This window comes from Populus euphratica, unplaced genomic scaffold (genome assembly GCF_000495115.2).
Source record: "Populus euphratica unplaced genomic scaffold, PopEup_1.0 scaffold246.1, whole genome shotgun sequence".
NCBI lineage: Eukaryota > Viridiplantae > Streptophyta > Magnoliopsida > Malpighiales > Salicaceae > Populus > Populus euphratica.
In genome coordinates this window covers 11900-32220 of record NW_011500126.1, presented here as the reverse complement: position 1 = coordinate 32220, position 20321 = coordinate 11900, and the positions used below count along the sequence as shown (strand labels likewise).

The 20321-nt window shown below is 31.9% G+C and overlaps 1 protein-coding gene, 2 long non-coding RNA genes and 1 other non-coding gene across 7 annotated transcripts in view; 2 read left to right on the top strand and 2 right to left on the bottom strand.

Annotated features, from left to right (window-relative positions):
* LOC105110244 (pentatricopeptide repeat-containing protein At5g61800-like) overlaps positions 1-14392 on the bottom strand; it is a 24470-nt gene extending 10078 nt beyond the window's left edge. For 3 of the 4 annotated variants that reach the window (XM_011005220.1, XM_011005222.1, XM_011005223.1), the window contains exon 1: positions 12071-14392. In XM_011005220.1, coding sequence (XP_011003522.1) covers positions 12631-14250 — 1620 coding nt within the window. In that variant the 5' untranslated portion in view covers positions 14251-14392 and the 3' untranslated portion in view covers positions 12071-12630. Of the gene's footprint in view, positions 1-11667; positions 11954-12070 lie in introns of those variants that run through there. The other variant, XM_011005219.1, reaches the window with a different exon arrangement.
* Positions 1650-2218, top strand: LOC105110243 (uncharacterized). The gene is made up of 2 exons (XR_839433.1): positions 1650-2011; positions 2124-2218. It is a non-coding gene; the product is annotated as an uncharacterized LOC105110243 (long non-coding RNA).
* A 4-nt stretch (positions 14393-14396) lies between the features above and the next one.
* On the bottom strand, positions 14397-14478 carry TRNAS-AGA (transfer RNA serine (anticodon AGA)). The gene has a single exon. It is a non-coding gene; the product is annotated as a tRNA-Ser (tRNA).
* Positions 14479-14795: 317 nt separating this feature from the next.
* LOC105110239 (uncharacterized) lies at positions 14796-15839 on the top strand. The gene is made up of 2 exons (XR_839431.1): positions 14796-15229; positions 15562-15839. It is a non-coding gene; the product is annotated as an uncharacterized LOC105110239 (long non-coding RNA).
* Positions 15840-20321: the final 4482 nt, after the last annotated feature.

Here is a 20321-nt window from a genome sequence, read left to right as displayed (position 1 = left end):
TTTTATTTTTTAGATTTGATCTCTATTATTTAGATTATTATTTATTTTATTTGAGATAATTTATAAAATTATATTATTTTTTTTAATTTCATTCTCATTCAACTTTTTTATTTGTAATATTTATTCCTCATTATTCTAATAAACTTGAAAAAAATAAAATATTAATAAATTATTTTCCAGCTTATTTTCCATGATATAATCAAATACTGAAAAATATTTTTCTGCTTATTTTCTATTACAATACCAAACATTATAAAATAATTTATTTTCCTGAAATTTATTTTCTTAAAAAAATTACTTTACATTAAACAAACAGAACGTAAACCTCAATGATTTTTCAGAATATCAACAATAATGTGGAGGACCTGGAAATTATCTAAACCACAATCATTATTTGTCTTTTTCTATAGCACCATCGAGGTAGTATTGGAAGGCCTTGAGGTAATAGAATGGTTACGTCTTGGTTACTCTACTTGCCTGTCTTTGCATTTCTTTTTTTAGCATTTCCGAGCAAACCATTATTCTGTTTTTAAAGCAGCAAAAAAATTGCAGAAGTTAGCGCCGCTTGCTTCTGTATTTAGATAATGTGATGAACCCTTTTAATGATCACTGATTATGGTTTGACTGCATTCGTCTGATTTTATTTAAACTGAATTATTGACCTCTTCATTGAATTTGTTGATATTTTAATGTCCGGATACATTGTGCTGCCAATTAATCCAACTTAGTTAAATACCCTTCAATGAAGCAAGGGGTAAGAAAAGCTTAATTAAATGGATGTGGAGTTTTTTTCCATGTCGAGTGACAGTGTGTTCCATTCTCAGGTAGAAATTACAGACACCATTTGAATGTCATGCACAAATAGCTAGAACCAAGTAACTAACATACATGTAAAGCTGTCAAGATGGCAGCAACCTAAACAAACTAAAGAGAGCAAGGAAAACGAAGCATGAAAATGTTTAATGGTCCTGGAAAAGAAGGGAGATTTTATCGCCAAAAACATTGCTGCTGGCATAAAAAAACAGGGGAAGGGAGTGCAATGTGCTGGCCAAACCTTCAACAATTGTAAGGGTAAAATGCAGCAAAGCAGGTGACAAAAAAGGAATTAAAAGAGCTACAGATAACTCAAACTGTCATGCCCTTTACTGTGTAAGATGGAACAACAACCTAATTTTCTATATAATGTTGAAAGACCAATCAATGCAATAGTTCCTTAACAGGTACTGAAATGGAGGCAAAAGCAACGATTTTATCAATCGAAAAGAAAGGAAAGGAAAGGAAACTAACGGCTGTAATAGGTCTGTACTATCTGTTGTGATTTCCTCAACAAAACTATAGTAAAAATCTATGATTTGTTTTTTGCAGAAAGGGAGGCGATGACCCAGGAACAAACTCCCCGACTCTAAGCAACTTCTACATGGATCCAAGCTGAGAAACAATCCGCAACAGGTCAAAAATTCTTAATTCAACATGCAGCACCTTAAATGAACATGTCAAACCAATAAACAATCTAATTCTCTTGTTTTACGCGTAGAAGTAATAACCTTGATTGTCTGAATCATTTCATCAGTCAACCTAGCAGCTAACACCCAAATAAAAAAATCTTCAATATACTGTTATTTTTTGTTCTTAAACATTTTTCATTTCATTCTGGAATGTATTTCTTAAAATAACCTCTAACATGAGTTTAAACAGCTCCTTTTAGACAAATCCATATCACCAAGCATATATTTTCCAGCAAAGCAAAACAACACCCCAATCTTAAGCTATCATGCAAACAAAGAATGAGCATTGACTAATTCAATTTAAGTTCCTTCTACAACAAGATATTTAAACAAATTTAGTAGAAAATAACTTGAAAGAATGAACAAAACAACTAAGAACCAGAACAATGCCTAATAAAAAAATAAGACATGAAAATACCCTGTCAAACATACCTTGAAAGTGGATAGCAAAGCCAATAGTCTACTGGATTAAAGATTCTAAAAAGGCCTACAAAGGATAAAACAACATGTAAAAGAAATATTTTCAGATGTATAAATCAACGTATCAGCCAAATTCGCACCTAAATTCAAGATGAAAAAACCACAAACAGAAGCATCAATCAACCTCAAATGTCTCACCTTAAACAACCTATTACACCAGTCCAGGCAGGACTTTTTAGCAGGGACAGCACAATCTAAACTTTAACTACGATACTAACAAAAAAATGGACAATGAACAATGCTACAAATGATAGTTCAACAAAAGCAAAGACAACGCAACCCATTTGACTGAAAACAACATGTAAAATCCTTTGGATTTGAGCATCAAAACATAGCCTTTTAAAAGAAAATAGGAAAAGTTATTTTTCAAACTTAAGGGGAAAAGGAAAGCAAAGTCAATAGTCAAAAGGAATCAAAATGCAGAGAAGGACCACAAAGGAAAAGGCAACATGCGTAAGAAAAAAATTAAAGATAACTAAAAGGAGCTAAATGTTAAAAGTGCAGTAGAAGGACAATGAACAAATTTGTCTTTCACATGTGATTGACCATAATTTAAAAGTAGAAGGCTGGAAATAAGTATTGAGATGTGTAAATAACCCTCTCAGTAGCAAGTTTAAATCTTGCAAACCCAAATTGATTGGAATTTGGAAACCAAAGCTGAGGAAGAGGAGAGAATGATCTCAAAAACTCACCTCTGTCCTAGCAGAATTCATTTTTCAATAAGTCACTTTCTCTTATTGAGTATTTTTTTTAAAAAAAAACACTAGGATTAAAAAAAATTGTAAAGTTTTGGATCATATATATATTATCTTAATGACTTACATTTCAATTATTTTTCTTTTAATTGTATAAATCTATTATAGTTTGAAGGCTAATTTCACTTAATTAAGCTAAAAAGAAATTAAACCGAGGAAAAAATAAATTTAAAGAGAAAAGAAAAGAGAAAAATTAGCAATTTAACTGTTCACGTGAACATCGCTGCTCATATGAACAGTGAAGCTCCATTTTTAAAGTCCCATTTTTCAGATGTTCTAGGTGGCTAGTTCTTTCCATTTGTATATTTGTTCTTAATCAAATCATTCTATTAAATAATATGATAAGTTGTCGAAGCTCGTGTTAATCATCATGTACTTTTTTAATCCATACTAATTCTTTTTTTTTTTTTAGATTAATCCATACTAATTCTTTTAAACATATGAGGTGGAAGTACTTCTTCTAGACTAATTACTTTAATCATGTTTTAATTCTCTGTACTTGTCTTAAATTGAAAGAAACGTTCAAACATCACATCCAAGAGTTGAGAAAATCAGGATTAGTTAGAAAAATGTAAATATGATTGTCTTTAATTGTTTTACCAGAAGGATACGATCGATGAAAGGTATATATACAGGGGATTATGTTGATGCGATTGTTAATTGAGGGACCTAATAAAAACGATGTATATACTTGGAGGACTAATCTAATATGAGATTTGAGCAACAAATATTTTTGCGAGATTGAAAACTTTGAAATTATTGTTAATTTTAGAATTTGTGGGATTACATATAAATTAATAGATATTCAAATTAATTAAACAAAAAAAACTTGAAATGGGCACGTGGAAATAACGGGCAGGGGTAGTTATGGAAATAATCTGTAATAGTTGAATAACTATTTTTGAGTATATATTCATCGTAAAATTCCATATTTAAAAACTTGGCATCAAACACGTGTCAAGAATCCTTCTGAAGCGTGGGGGCAGGGTAGGGGTCACAGAATCGATTCCCAGCAATGCATTAGAAACACCACTAAAAGTATGTTCGATCGTAGGGTAGTTATTATTTTTAAAATAATTTTTTATATTAAAATATATATTAATATATTTTTTTATTTTTAAAATATTATTTTTAATATTAATATATCAAAATAATTCAAAATGTACAAACTATATTAAATTTTAATAAAAATAAAAAATAAATTTTTTAAAAATATTTTAAAAATTCTCAATCAGCCTCTAATTTTATAGCTTTAAGGGTAAAACAGGGATTATATTGAGGTTAAATTAGTCACTTTATACATGTGTGCGCATAACCTTTCGTAGCCCTTTATACATCCTTTTCAAGGCTAAAGGAAAACGTCTTTAAAAGGAAAATAGCTATAAAACAATACTTTTGATATTTAAAGCATATTATAGCATAAGAATATTTTAATATCATATTTAAAGCATATTATAGCATTCATAATTACAGTTTCCTGATACTAAGTTTTTGCAGGGGCAAAATAATAACAATAATAATAATAATAATAAATGATTATTATTTTGATATTTCAAGTATATCAATGATTTTGATGTTTTATAATTATAACAGTCATAATTACCGTGGACTGATATTTAGTATTTGGAGGGGAAAAATAATAATAAATGATAGAACTTAAATTTTTATATAATGTCAAAATCATTGAAAGATGCATACAATTATCAGTTTTGATGATTTTTAACTTGATAGCATTTTCTTAAAACACTTTCAATAATATTATTCTACATATACCAAAACAAAAAATGCACCACGATAAAACAATCCTTATACAATTAATTTATTAAATTCACTTTAACAAAAATAAATGAAGAATTAAAAATGCTTCTATTTTTAATTATTTTATAAATAATAACTCAAATTATTAATCACTTACGTACCTGGTAGTTCTCTCAACAACTTATATGTACGTATAATTTTAATTTCGTACGAAACAATTATCAATATTAAGCATAATTCAAGAGAATTTAATAAAAAAATATAAAAATATACACGAATCCTGAGATTAGTAGGATCTAAAAGTGGATCTCCCTTTAAACCTATAATCCAACGACCCGTGCGTACTTTTAATTCTTTTTCTCGTGTATATAATTGGTATTTGAGAATCTTATATTATGCTATTCCTATTACAGAAGCCTACGAAAACCATCCCATAATACGAGGTAAAATCATTTTCATTTTATTTATTTATTTATTCTGGAATATTATATATTAATGGGGAATGTTTGGGCGGCATGGTTGGAGCTACAAATCAACTCGGTCAACACGATCAAGATTTAGAAAAACGCAGTCAAAGTCATCGTATTGGCCCCTGAACACAAGTCAAAATCCTACCGAACTATAATGTTTCATCTCCTCGAAAGGACTTCAAGTCGGACATTCACAGGTTAGAAAAACTTCATTCCGAGTAAGGTCTAAAATGCTTATACTTCACGTATTGCTGATAAATATGACCATTAAATTTACATAAAATGACAATCCAATGGCTTTGATTTTGATGTTCGTTTCCTGTGAGGGGCAAATCTTTAGCATAATTCTCAAGTGGGAAAATACCATATCACTTACAATTGCTGTGATAATTTCAGTTATATTTAGGCCTTGTTTGAAATAAAAAATAAACAGGCCTAAATTCGATTCAAGTAAATCCAAGAAAAATTGAAGTCATAATTTAGGTCAATACAATATACGAAAAAAATAAGATTTTTTTGAGAAAAAACACAAAATAAAAATCTGATTGGGGTTGGCTATCATGTTAAGTAAGTTAAATCAAGTCAATTTAAAGTTGATTGTTTTTAACGCCAGACCAGAGGTAGGGGTGAGCCGACCTGCTGGCCAGGCAGGGTTTAATGCTAGTGCAAGATAGAACTTGAAAAATGGTTTTCTGTAAACGAATTGACCCTAGACTATGATTGCATTCATCTGTTTCTGTAAACATATGACACTGTTGGAGATTAGTTTGAAGATGCTAATAAATTTGTAATTACTAGCATCAATCATAAACTTCGCTTCAGTGCAATTCACTTGGCAATTAAAGGTGTCTAAGCTGTTGGGTGAGGGCTCAAAAAATAGTTTTATATTAATTCTCTAAGAGAGAATACTGATTCAAGCACGCTATTGGAGGAGTTTATCGATCATCATAAAACATGAATGCTTAGTTTAATTCTCATGTAATATCAGAATAGCATCCGAGTAAAGTGAATTTACCTGGCAACCATAGTGCTGTAATATCAGAACAACCACTGTTTGTTCCAAACATTTAATCGCAGAACATCCCTTTGATCTGAACTGCAACCAGCTGCGCTACCATAAAAGTTGGAGAATCTCTTCATAAATGGGATCCAAATTCTAAAATTTAAACACTGAAGCAATCACCTGAGCATCTTTAATGTTTATAATAATAATAATGGAAACCTACTACAGTGATCAGTAGAAGATACCACCTGCACCCCTTCCCTGTCACATTACTCTAGCTACACACATCCCCTCTCTCTACTCTTTTATTTGTCAAGGTTGCCGAAAATCTTGGGTGTTAGAAGATACAAGAGCTCTTTCATTTGTCAACTCCTTTTCTCTCTCACAGACTTGTCAATGCTGCTAAAAAGCTAGGGTTTTTCTTGGAGAAAGATACAGGAGCTTTTCTGGAAAAAAAAAACGGTGTTTTCTTCTTCTGTTTTCACTGCTCCATCTAAAATGAGAACTTTTTTTTTCTTACAAATGATCTGCTGTGACACCACAGTCACAACAGAGGACATACATTCTTTTCCAACACACACTATCTAACTTTTATAATTTGTGTTTTCAGATAAGTATAAATCAAAAGTGTAAAAACTCAACATTCAGCTACTCTTATAATCCAAAGGACATGAAGGGAAAGCTCACAGACACTAGTACCCAAATCATTGTTGACCCAATACTTATTCAGAAATTAACTCACGGTGAGTTGATGAATTTCACCTATAAAAATTTGTTAAGGATGCACGTTTTGGATTTTAAGAACGTTTTGGATTTTAAGAGTAGAAAAATAGTAAATCAATACTTTGAAAAGACACTTGATGACTGGGTGCAATCTAAAAAAACATGGAGTACATAATGTCATAAATTTTCATCATTGAAGATATCTATATATATTCAACCTATATATCTCTTAAGATTATAGAACAATAATTAAAGGAATGATGTCATTTATCCATGATTCACATAGATATAGTGGATATTGTACAAAAATATTTGATAAAAGCAACATTGTGTTTCTTAATGGTGATGTAAAGTTGTGGAAGATTGATTGAAACGGCTACTAGGAAAGCAAAGGACATAGATTATCAGTTTTTAGGGGGACTTGTTTTTTAACTTTTGGATGGTAAAACTAAATCACTGCCAAGTAATATCTTACACATTCTAAACATGGAAGACATGTTTGTCAAACTCAGTTATCTTTGACTTTCTTAACACTTGCAATGGATGTAAATTTGTGTTTTAGCAATTATATATGAGAAGAAATAAACCAAACAAGAATTATATTTGTCGCTCTTGATATGCAAACAAAGAGAAATGGGATGATGCTTAGACTTGGCCAAATGTAATGATTCTTAATAGGGTAACCAAAGCAAAACTTACTATTGATATGTCCTGTTTTTCTTTTGAGGATCATGAATTTTCCAAGAATTTCATTCGTGAGAGATCTAAGAATAATGAATTAGCTACTACCCTTCATATTTTTTCAAACCCCTGTTTCTTTTCTCCGAGGATAAAAATAGTTAATCTTCACAACCCAGCACAAGTTATTATCTTAGCAAGAACTAAAAAATCAAAACTCGAATATAATTGCTGAGCTGTATAAAAAATAAGTCTATCTAGGTAGAATATTCAGAAATATTTATCCTAAAACAACAATGATCAATAAGATATCTTATAATGTCATTCAAGTTATGAATATTACTTTCATTTATTTTTTTACACTACTTTGCATGAATTCAAAGTAAATATTACTAAAGTTTAAATAATTATTTCTCGAGATAGAAGAATAGATTTATAAAGAAATTAAACCTGTGCTGAAATTTCTTGTCCAAAACTATAAAAGGATGTTCAATGCTTAACATATCTAGCCACTAATAGTGCCTTTGAGTGTCATAGCAAACTTTTTAAGAATTCCATAGAGACAAATAAGAGATTCAAGGAACTCGTAGTGAAAAATGATAAGTAGCCTCACTTATTTACAAGATACAACCATTATTTTTATGGGATTCTCTTATAACTTTAATATAAGTAATATATGAGATTTTCCAGCACTCTACATTTATGAGAAATTGATGGTGAAAAGTTCAAGGGTTCAAATTTATAATCTTTAAGTAACTCATCAAGTGATTAAAAAATATTTTAAACCAGGTTTGAGAACAAATATTCGAGTTATATAACAACCTAATATAAAAAATCTATGTCGATCACGTTCAATTCTCTTTTTACAAAGATGGGAGGAATTCAATCATAATGATTTTCATAACGTATATGAAGGTATGGTAAAGCTTGCATATATTTTTTATGCATGAAATTGCAATCTTAATTATGGTGAAATAAGAGATATGAAGTTTAAAATTCATTTTAAAAGAGTTTAGTGTATATTGTGATATCTTATTTTCCCACTCAGCTTCTTTTATGTTACTTTTATAGTTAAATTCATTTTAATAAAACATTACTTTCAATTCCAGATTATGTTAGATTTTAATTTTATTTTTATAATGCGAAACAATAATCATTTACATTACCTTTTTAAACAAATATCATTTCAAGCTACCCTTCAACTTTGTTCTTGCTATTTCATTTTTTTGCTTTATAACATCATCTAATTTTAGTGTTTGAACACTTGCCTAATTATTATATAATTGCAGGAAGTATAGTTTCTCAATGTACTGCATGCAACATAAAATGTTGATGACAAGTTTATTATAAGTCATTACACAAAAGATATAGGCTTGAATTTCCTGTTGTATGCGGTGCAATAAGAAACTGTACTTATTGCAATCATTTAATGATAAAGCAAGTATCCCAAAACTGAAATGAAATGATGTTGTAGAGAAAAATAATAAAATAACAAGAACAGGGTTAAAGAGTAGCTTGAAATGATATTTATCTAACAAGACAGCACCAAAGATCAATATTTTGCATTATAAAAATCAAATTAAAAACTACCATAACCTAGAATTAAAAGTAATGTTTTATTAAAATGAATTTGATTACAAAAGTAACACTAGAGAAATTGAGTTGAAAAATAAAAGAGACCACAACATGCACCAAACACTCTTAATTACCAACAGACTAATTAGCCTTTTTAATGTTTAATGGTTAGTTCAACCTTATTATAAAATGAATTTTAAATCTCATATCTCTCATTTCATCATAATCAAGATTGCAATTCCATACATAAAAAAATACACATAGACTTTTATTATATCTTCATATACGTCATCAAAATCAATATGATTGAACTCCTCTCATTTTTGTAGAAAAAGAATTGCACGCGACTAATTCTAAAGAGTATTTCTATTAGGATGTTATATAACTCGAATACTTGTTCTCAAACTTGGTCAAAAATATTTTCTAATTACTTGATGAGGCACTTCAGGATCATAAATTCGAATACTTGCATCTTTCACCACCAATTTCTCATAAATATAGAGTGTTGAGGAATCTCGAATATTACTTGTATTCTGTTTACAAGATAATCTCATAACAACAATGGTTGTATCTTATAAATAAGTGAGGGTGCGTATCATTTTTTTCACTACGAGTTCCTTGAATCTCTTATTCATTTTTATTGTATTCTTAAAAAGTTTGATAAGACACTTAAAAACACGATGATCAACTAGATATGCTGAGTCTTGCACATCCCTTTACAATTTTAAACAAGAAATTTCAGCACTAAATTAATTTCTTTACAAATCTATTATTCTATCTCGAAAGATAATTCTTTGAACTTTAGTAATATCTACTTTGAATTCATGTAAAGTAGTGTAAAAAAAATAAATGGAAGCAATATTCATAACTTGAATGATATTACAAGATACCTTATTGATCATCACTGTTTGAGGAGAAATATTTTTGAATATTTTACCTAGAAAAGACTTTTTTTTCATTCAGCTCAGCAATTATATTTAAGTTTTGATTTTTTAGTTCTCGCTGCGATAATAACTTGAGTTGGGTTGTGAAGATTAGCTATTTTTATCCTCGGAGAAACAAAACAAGGGTTTGAAAACATGTGAAGGGTGGTAGCTAGGTCATTGTTCTCAAAACTCTCATGAATGAAATTCTTGAAAAATCCATGATCCTCGTGAGGAAAACAGGACATCAACAATAAATTTTGCTTTGGTTACCCTATTAAGAATCATTCCATTTGGCAAAGTCTAAGCATCCTCTTATTTCTCTTCGTTTGTATATCAGGAGCAATAAATACAATTCTTGTTTGATTTATTTCTTCTCATATGTAATTGCTAAAACACAAATTTACATTCCTTGCAAGTGTTTAGAAAATCTAAGATAACATGGGTTTGACAAACATGTCCTCCATGTTTGCAAGTGTTTAGAATGTGTAAGATATCACTTGGCAATGATTTAGTTTTACCATCCAAAAGTTCAAAAACAAGTCTCCCCAAAAGCCGATAATTTATGTCTTTTGCTTCTCAAGTAGCTGTAGGTTGAAAAACAATCTTTCATAACTTTACATCACCATCAAGAAACACAATGTTACTTTTATTAAATATTTTTGTGCAACATCCATTTTATCTATATAAATCATGGATAAATGACCATTTTTTTAATTATTATTCTATAATCTTGAGAGATATACATGTCGAATACATCTAGATATCTTCAATCATGAAAACTTATGACATTATATATTTTATGTTTTTTTAGATTGCATCCAATCATCAAGTGTCTTTTCAAAGCACTGATATACTGTTTTTCTATTCTTAAAATCCAAAACGTGCATTCTTAACAAATTCTTATAGCGGAAATTCATCAAATCAACTCACCGTGAGTTGATCTTTGAGGAGGTGTTGAGACAACAATGATTTTGGTACGAGTGTCTGTCAGCTTCCCCTTCATGTCAGGTTTTTATGCTTTAAGTTCATGCTTATCTAAAAACTCAAATCATAAAAGTTAGATAGCATGTGTGTTGGAAAACACAATAAAAAACAATTATTATTTGATTATGCTTCCAACAAATTTCAGGCAAACTCATACAAAAATTAAGTAAAGTGCCACCAAAGACATCTTTCCACTCCAAAGAACCACAGGGTTGTGCCTTTGCAAGTTTAAAGCAAACATATACAACATTTCCTGACTTATATCCCAATTCTTAATCACTTCGTGCCCTGCAAACATACCATATAGCAACTACAATCTTCAAAAGAAAATCCACACATAAAGCTTCTTGATTGCTTCCATATATTTCCCTCAAATAACTATAGCAGACATCTAGAAGCCACCAAACTAATTAAAAACAGTTTAACTCAGGCTAGCATATGATTGCAACATGACTCAATTAATTATAGAGGTCAAGTCTATCTTCCAGGACATGTAAGAATCTAAAAAATGCAACCTTAGAACTTGGTTGAAATCACCCAAAAAAAAAAGGAAAGAAAGAGAAAAGGACCCATTTTTTGTCATCCAAACCCTAGAAAAAAATTAATCAGGATAAAATTAAACAAAATTAATTCAGTTAACATCATGCTTCAAAATCTGTAGTAAACAGCTGAACCCCCAATCCTCTAGCATAACCTCAACCAATTGTTAAGCCCAAGTGACAAAAGTATGAGCCCCAAATCCTGCAGGGGATTACTGCCTATTGTATAATTCAGAAAATTGTATCACCTACTTGACAAGTAATCTTATTCTTAATTTTCCTTATCAAAAAACCATTGAAAAACCATAAACATTATTCCAGATCTGGCATCAATTTAGATGCCAGAGTGTATGACAGTTGCAATCCCTAATCAAGATCTAGGCTCTTTTTCATAGCCTCGTAAACCATATATGTTATGCTTACTGCTGGCACAACCCTCGAAGATTTGGAAAAATTCCTTGTAAAAGCCATTATAACCTTCATTCTGAAATGTCCTCCAAAATACATCGGACATCCCTTTGTAAGGAGCAGCATTGCTAGTAGGTTGAGCTTGCATTCTGATAAGAAAAAACAGAAAGCACTATAAATATTACATGATTTGAAGACTAGTTGAGACGGAAAGGGAGAATAGATGGAAAACTCCAGAGTGAAAAAGAGCAAGGCGCTATGGCTACCTGAAGATGAGCAACGCGCTATGGCAACTTGGCAAGTTTCCGGAGGGAAGCTCTGAAGCTCTTTATTTTCTTTAGTAATTGAACATATCAAGCAGGCATGAAATCATATTCATACTTCAGATTGCCTTCTCTGCTATGCCGCACAATATATACCCATTCTTGCCACAGGATTGGTTGCCTTATATGATGTGTGGTCAGTTGGCATTGAGATAAGTGGTTGCTTGGACAGTAGCTAATGTCTTGAAAAAATTGGCTTTCCACTGTTGATGGAAGAAGTTTGAAAGTTCGCAACTTGCATTTCCACTACAGTTGTCTTTCTTTTACAGGGTGACTGTCCCGGGTAACGCCACCGATAATTGCATATGTATGTTTTGATTAGAAAAGTCATCCAATTGTAAGAGCACCCACATATTTGTTCCCATTCAAGAATTTCTAGCTTAACAGCCAGCTGTCTCCGTGTATCACAAGCTGATGGTCATTTTTGCAGATATAAAATTCCCTTCCAAAACAGCTAATGCAGATGTTGCAAGTACGTGTTCGAATTCTGAAAGTTCAGGCATCTAGCTCAGTTCACTTTGATGTTCTCTTATTCCATTTAAAACCAAATATATCTTATCACTTTCAGAATGCAATCTATCCCCTGCGATAAACTCACGTGCAACGCCATCCAATTGAATCAAGCTAAAACCAGCAATCTTCGTTACCACCCTATTACTGCTCAATGATCTCCTGATATTCATTACATCTTCCCATCGTTCTGCATTAGCATAAACATTAGCCAAAATTGAATAAACCCCACCATCATCGGGTTTCAACTCCATCAAGTGCTTCGCTGCTTTCTCTGCAATCTCAACATCCCCGTGAATTCGACATCCTCCCAGCAAACCACTCCACACAGACATATCATCTCCTCTGGGCATATCCTGTATCATTTCCATCACTTTTTTAATCAACCCAGCCCGCCCAAGCAAATCAGCCATACACCCGTAATGCTTTGGCTCTCGAGGGACTCCATAAACAGATTCCATCTCATCAAAAAGCTTCCTTGCTTCATCTACGAGACCACTATGACTGCACCCTACCGAAACTCCTAAAATGCTAATCCCATCTGGTTTTACCCCAGCCTCTATCATTCGCGAGAAGTACTCCAACAATAACTCACCATACCCATGCATTGCAAGGCCAACAAGCATTGCATTCCAAGTAAACAGATTTTTGTCTGAACTCGAGTCAAATATCTTTAAAGCAACGTCAACGCACCCGCATTTCGCATAGAAATCAACCAACCCAGTTGACAAAAAGGTATCCACTTTCATCGCGTTCCTTTCAATATAATCATGAATTTTCTTTCCCTTTTCAAGTTCTCCTAGCTGTGCACAAGCAGAAAGCGTTGAGACCAATGCAACGTTATCAAGCCTAATCTCTAAATCCACCATAAAATCAAACAATTCAATAGCCTCCTCACAATAATCTCCTTTTGCACACCCAGCTATAATCGTATTCCAAGAAACAGAATCCCTCACAGGCATTAAATCAAACAACTCCTTAGCTTTCACAACATCACCAGCCTTAACGAACCCATCAATCAACACATTAAAAGAAACCACATCTCGTTGAGGACTTTCATCGAATACCTTCCAAGCATCATTTGACATATCAGAAACCATATAACCATGAATAAGAGAATTCATAACATACAAATCCGACAGGAACCCAAATTTCAGAACTTGAGAATGAAGACAACGCGCTAAAAAAACCCCGCCAAGCTGCGCGCAGGCTTTGAGGGTAAAAGGGAAAGAATGAGAATCAAGAGGGACAGAAAGACGGCGCATTTGAGTAAAGAAACGGAGGGCAGGGATAGGGAGAGACAGGAGAGTGTGGACTCTAATGATAGTATTGTAACAAAATGTAGATGGGTTTTGTATAGAATTGAATATAGATTTTGCGTAGTGTAGTAGAGAAGTGGAGGATTTGGCTTTGGCATTGGCTTTGGTGGTGAGAGTGTAGAGGAATTTGGTTAAAAGGGAATGAGAAGAGTGGAAAGAAAGTGGTGTGTTTGTGATGGTGTAAGCATGGAGTTGGTGGAGCTGTGAGATTGTTTTGCATTGTTTGATTAATTTGATGATTATTGAGTGATAATTTTGTGGTGTTATGTGGTTGCTGCTGCTGCTGATTAACATTCAGTTTCTAGAGTGTTGAGAATTGGTCTCTTCTTCTCACTGCCCCTTGCACTCTGTTTTTAGTTTTTACATGCAAAAAATAGGCAAATAGGCTACGCTTGATGGTATGGCAGTCGGCATGCATACGCGTAGAAAAAGAGAAAGAACGTGAACGGCAGGATTCGAACCTGCGCGGGCAGAGCCCACATGATTTCTAGTCATGCCCGATAACCACTCCGGCACGTCCACCTTTCCGTACGAGCCTTGAAATTGCAAATTTTATTTTAACTATTGGGCCTCAGAGGAAGGCCTAAGTGGACAGGATACTGTAAGAAAGCAAATACTTTCTGGGATTCATTTCGCCAGTCCCTTGTAACACTTTCCATTTTGGGAGTGGTCCAGGGAAAAAGGCATAGAGCGACCACAGTCTATCTACATTTATGGTTTTTTGACGCATCTGCAAGCACGTAATAGGTCAGTCAGCTATTATGTCTACATGTTAGGCCCTCTAAAGAGGAGAAATTTTTGTCCAGCTCGTGTCTATTTCGACAGGTCCAATCAAGGTATAATCGATGCAGTAGGGTCACTGTTGTTCACGTATATGAAGCAGAAATCTTTCCATTTCAGTATCATCATAATATTTTCTCATTTGTCTGAAAGGGGAAAAGGAAGCTATAAGTTGCAGAAAAGGCCATCTTACTTGTACATAAAAAGAAGAGCTTATCCATGCTCTCCTCAATCCAAGGGTACTGTCGATTGTTTGAAAGAGGCAAAGAGAAGAAACATATTAAAATATATCCACACTCATTACCACTTCTCATCAGTATTAGCTTTTGTCTTTTTGACTATTCTCCATGCACAGTGTTTCCACATTTAGCTTCAAAACTTCTCCTACTTGACATGGATTAGTGCTATTTGACGCACAGATTCTCACATCCAAATACAAAAATGGGGTAATAAGTGGACGGTGCAAGGCCCTTCTTCCTTGTAAAAAGCAGAGGTATATTGTCTATTTTGTTGCCATGAACAACTTTAACCACCTTTCATTTATTTACAATTTTCTTCCATCTTTGATGGCTTAGCCCTACACCTGTCTTCTAACTTTTTCTCTGGCACTCTGCAACTTATTATCCATCTCTCTGTCTTTTCTCCACGTGGAATCCCTCACCCAATTGAAAGAGCAGTGTAATCTACATAAAAGAAGAATAATGAGATGGTCCTTAGTGGGATAAGCATGTCTCATTTACAGAATGATGCCTCGTGGGACCGGTTTTTCAAGTTTTAATTTTCTTTGTTGATATGTTCTCTTTGGTTTTATGTTCGGAAATTTAGGTAAAGTATGGATTAAAGAAAGATTTAAGTGTGTTTACTTTCACTGTTGTTTCTTGGGTCCAAGAGGCTTATATACTGGGAATGTTAGATAGACCGAACCAAGGCAAAATCCAAAGTCCTCGGGTTTCTTTCTGTCTGAACTAATTGCTTTCCAGCACCAAACCATGCCGAGAAAGAAGAGGAAGAAGATGGTGCTAAGAATCCCAAGTGTTGGATAATGTAACTACCCTCTTCTTCCTTCACTGGATGCAAGGGGACACAAGGCAAGTCATCGAGGCGAAGGGAAGGTCATGCCTTTCTTCTGGGTTTTCTTAGTTCTTTTGTGTTCATGCTATCCTTGGCATAAACTGCTTATGTTTTCAACCAAGATTCCTGTACTGGTAGGTTAAAGTTGTGCCAAGCTGTTCTTGTTATTGTAAAATGTGACTCCTTCCATGATGCTAGTATGAGTTTTCTACGTACTTGAAGCTATTATCAGTTTCTTTCTGCTTTAATCAGATGCACAAAATCTTTGAGTTCTGTAGATTCACCACAGATTCCCTTCTTGTTCAATCACAAAACAATCTCCAGCTCTGACCATAGCGAATATGGCAACAGAGTAAATCCCTCGTATCCATCGAGACATGAAAATACTCCCCTCCTTTGATTTCCTGTAATTCAAACTTCGCTGGTTCACACACAGAAAAGCACATAAGGGGCATGGAATTGAAGGGCATGTTAAGAAATGAACAGCTCAATCCTCGGGCATGAATAATCAGCCTACAGACTCAATAACACAAGGGCATCACCAGTACCGGATCACCTGCCCTAACAAGGACACGTTGATCAAGCAATGGAGTAGAAACCAGCCTTGTTGCACCTTGAGTTAGATTAAAAAAAAAATTAATATAAAAAAATCCAAGAATTATTAACTTATTTTTAAAAAAATTAATAATAATTATGAACTTAGAATTTATATTGGATAACATGTTTTTTTTATTATCAATACAGCTATATATTTTATGGTATTTTTTAAAATATTATGATGTTAATATATTAGATTGAATCAAGTTATATAATCATAATAATTTTTATAAAAAATAAATTAAAATTAATTATAAAAATTAATTCCTAATCAATATATTATTAAAGGATAAAATAAAAAAAAATTCAATAACTTAGGTAATGTGGTTAGGATAATCTAATAAAAAATAAAAAAATTTATAAAACTTAATTTTCAATCAAATCAATGTTAAAAGATGAAATAAAAAAACAAATCAATTAAAAAAATCAATTAAAGTCAACTTGAACTAATATGTCAAACGAGCGTCCTATCATGAAATTAAAATAACCTCATAAAAAATAAAAAAAATTATGACACTTTATTTCTAATAAATCCAAAGTTAAAAGTTGAAATCAAGAAAAAAAAATTCATGAGACCAAGATACTCCACAAAAAAAGATAGTTTTAAATAGAAAATTGTAAAACTCAATTTTTAAATAAACTAATATTAAATGATAAAATTAAAAAAAAAACTATTTTTTAAAAAAAATTTGAGTTGTTAAAGAGTAAAATTGAACAAAAATATTTAATTAAAAGAGGACAAAAAAATGAATCAATTCACAATTTAACATGGCAAACTCATAACCAAGTTATGAAATCGATATAACCTTGTAGAAAGCAAACAAAAAAAATAAAAAAACTCAATTAAAAAGGAATCCTGAAAAGACAAACATACTCAACTCGAATCAATCTATTAAACTTGTAAATTGGATCATGAGATCAAGAAAATTTATAAAAAGCAAATGTAAAAAAATTATAAAATTCAATTTTCAACTAACTTAGTATTGAAGGATGAAATTGAAAAAAAATATAAAAAATAATAGAAAAATAACTGAGGTTAACGTGTTAAACCTGCAACTTGGATTAAGAGATCAAAGTAAATTTATAGAAAGTAAATCGAAATAAATTATAAAATCTAATTAAAAAAACAAAAAATAAATAGAATAAAATTAAAACTTGCCAAACTTATAAAAAAATTATAAAATTGAGATAATTTATAAAAAATAAATTAAAAAAATTATGAATTACAATTTATTATGACCCCACTATTAAATGATAAAAAAAACTACTTAGAAAAAGAAACAGAACAGGCACTCGTAATCGTCCCTAACCTCTATCTCTAACCTATTCCCTTTCCTCTGTCCTTTTACCCTTTGAACAGCAAGCCGAAACTGGATTACATTTCAATAGAGAAAGCTATCAATAGTCACATTATGACGGGAACAGATGGAAAGTTCGCCCTCCAGTTCTATTCCTTTGGATGAGACGACGCTGAGCAATTGATAAAGAGCAAGGGATGCTAGCACTCTTTTACTCATATTCCTTGCTTCAGTTGGTTCAGGAAGCTTTGACATCGAGATGCATTACGATAGCTATAGCTAGGCCGAGTGGGATTCTCTATCGGATGGTTATTCATCAAGTGGATCCTTTGCCCCTTATCTCAGTAGCTGGGAAGGCAGGTTCTTAGCTTCAACTAGTTCAGTTTGAGTTCAGGAGTAGTTGCATTGTTAGTGGGTAGAAAATCAGTAATGCTTTAATTTATTTGTTCATTTTCAAAGAATCCTTGTTTGTGTTCCTTTATCTTTCTAAACCGCTCTCGCTAGCAAGGAATCTAGCTCAGACCATTATTAAAAAAATAACTGAGTCCACTATTTAATTTGTTATACTCATGACCTAAAACACGATATTAGGATAAATTTATGTTCAGCATCAATACCTCCTAAAATCCTAGCGATCAACCCTTCCATCACAATTTGCATCACAAACTTCCAACAACTCTTTGGCATATTTATACCCAGCAGGAATTTGGAGCCCCGACAAGCCGGCTTTAATCTACGCATAATCTAAATAACCCAACTTAGCTGCATGAAAAAAACTGAATAAACTTCTAATCCTAGCATCCCTCTCTTCTTTCGTTTCTCTCAATGCCAGTAGCACATGATCTATGGATACTGGGCCTGGTCTTTTAACCGGGTTGCAACAATCGGTTTGATTAATTTAAAAAAACAAAAAAAATATTATTTATATTTATGTGAACAATGCAAATAAAATCAATTAATTGCATTAATTTTTTGAAAAAAAATAAATTTTTTACACTGATTTTTCTAAAAAAAATTCAACAAAATAAACTGTTTACTTTAGTAAAATAGAGCCATGCTCCGTTGTTGTGGTTCTTCCCACATGAAAAGCAGCAAAATGCTGCTTCTCAAAACCTGTGACATAATCTTTAATTTTTGTGGAATTTATCAATAAAATATAATTTTTTTAATCAAGCATGTATTTAAAAAATTCAATAATTTTTTTTTTTAGTATTTTATGTTGCTATGATTAATGTTTGTGCGAGATGACTTGGTGAAGGAGCATAAAGCTTGACAGTTAGCTACGAAAAGAACAATTAATATGAATCATAAGCGTTGACATTGACAAAAAGGTTCTAGAATATAGAGTAGCTATCAGGTTTAAAAACAGAGGCTCGGCGGGAAAACATCATTTGAACAAGACAAAAAAAAACATGAAATATAGATTTAAAAAATGAAGATGAGCTGGGGAAAAAGCCATAAACTTGATCAAACAATGTCTAGCTTAACAGGGAGCACTAACTTAATCTTAGATTTAAAATCAGATTTCCAGGTCGCAAGGCGAATAGCAATACTACAGGGCATGCTAGGAATTGTAGTTATAGTTGTATTTAAAATATTTTTTATTTAAAAATATATTAAAATGATATTTTTTTTATTTTTTAAAAATATTTTTGAAATCAGAATATTAGAATGATAAAAAAACATAAAAAATAATTTTTTTAAAAACACGAGTTAACTAGCCTTAGATCTTTTTTTTTTTAGATTAACGTGAGTGTCTGAACTAGCTTGCGTGCATTACAACTAATCTCATGGGTCCTGAAGTTAACGACCATGTAAACCTCCAATGACTATCATATAAACAATCAAGGATTCGAACCTGAAACTATAAAGGAAACAAACCTTTTGATCTCAAGTTTTTACCACTTGACCACTACCTAAATAATTTTTTATATCTTAGTTTTGTTCTTACGTGTTGCATGAATAAAAAATGAGAAGCATGATTTTCGCAAAGAAGTTACAATTAATATTTAAATTCCCAAAGGCATGATACTGCTTGGGAAGACCAGAAATTCTCATGTAAAAATAAACATCAGCTCAACGTATTATAAAATCCTTTCCTGAAGACTTAATAACCGATGCAAGATTGTTTTCTTGCTAATTGCCTGTCCTTCCACATGAAAGGCGTCTGTCTAAGCTCTTGGTACTAAGTTTTGGATTTACACTTACAACAAATATTTTTATTTCGAGATTTTCTTTTCATATGCAGTGAACTTTGATGAATAAGAGAAATTGTCAGGAAATTAGCCTCTTCCAAATGGTGTGGGAACGACGGCAAAGGAGCATCCATATGGGAAGCGTCCTTCAAGAACATTATTTGCTCGGAATATCAATAGTAATGCGGACGGCATTGAATTGACATCTCTCTTCGAGGAATTTTTATAATTGACATCAAAATTATTAAGAGGTTATGTTTGTTATTGAAAAGTAATTTTTAAGAAATTATTTTTTAAATTTTTTTATATTTATTTATTATTAAAAGAAAAGGTAGTCAATGAAAATTTTTTTTAGTTAAACAAAAATTTAACTTGGTTTTCAGGAGAGTATTTTCTTTAAAAATTTAGATGAAAAATATTTTCT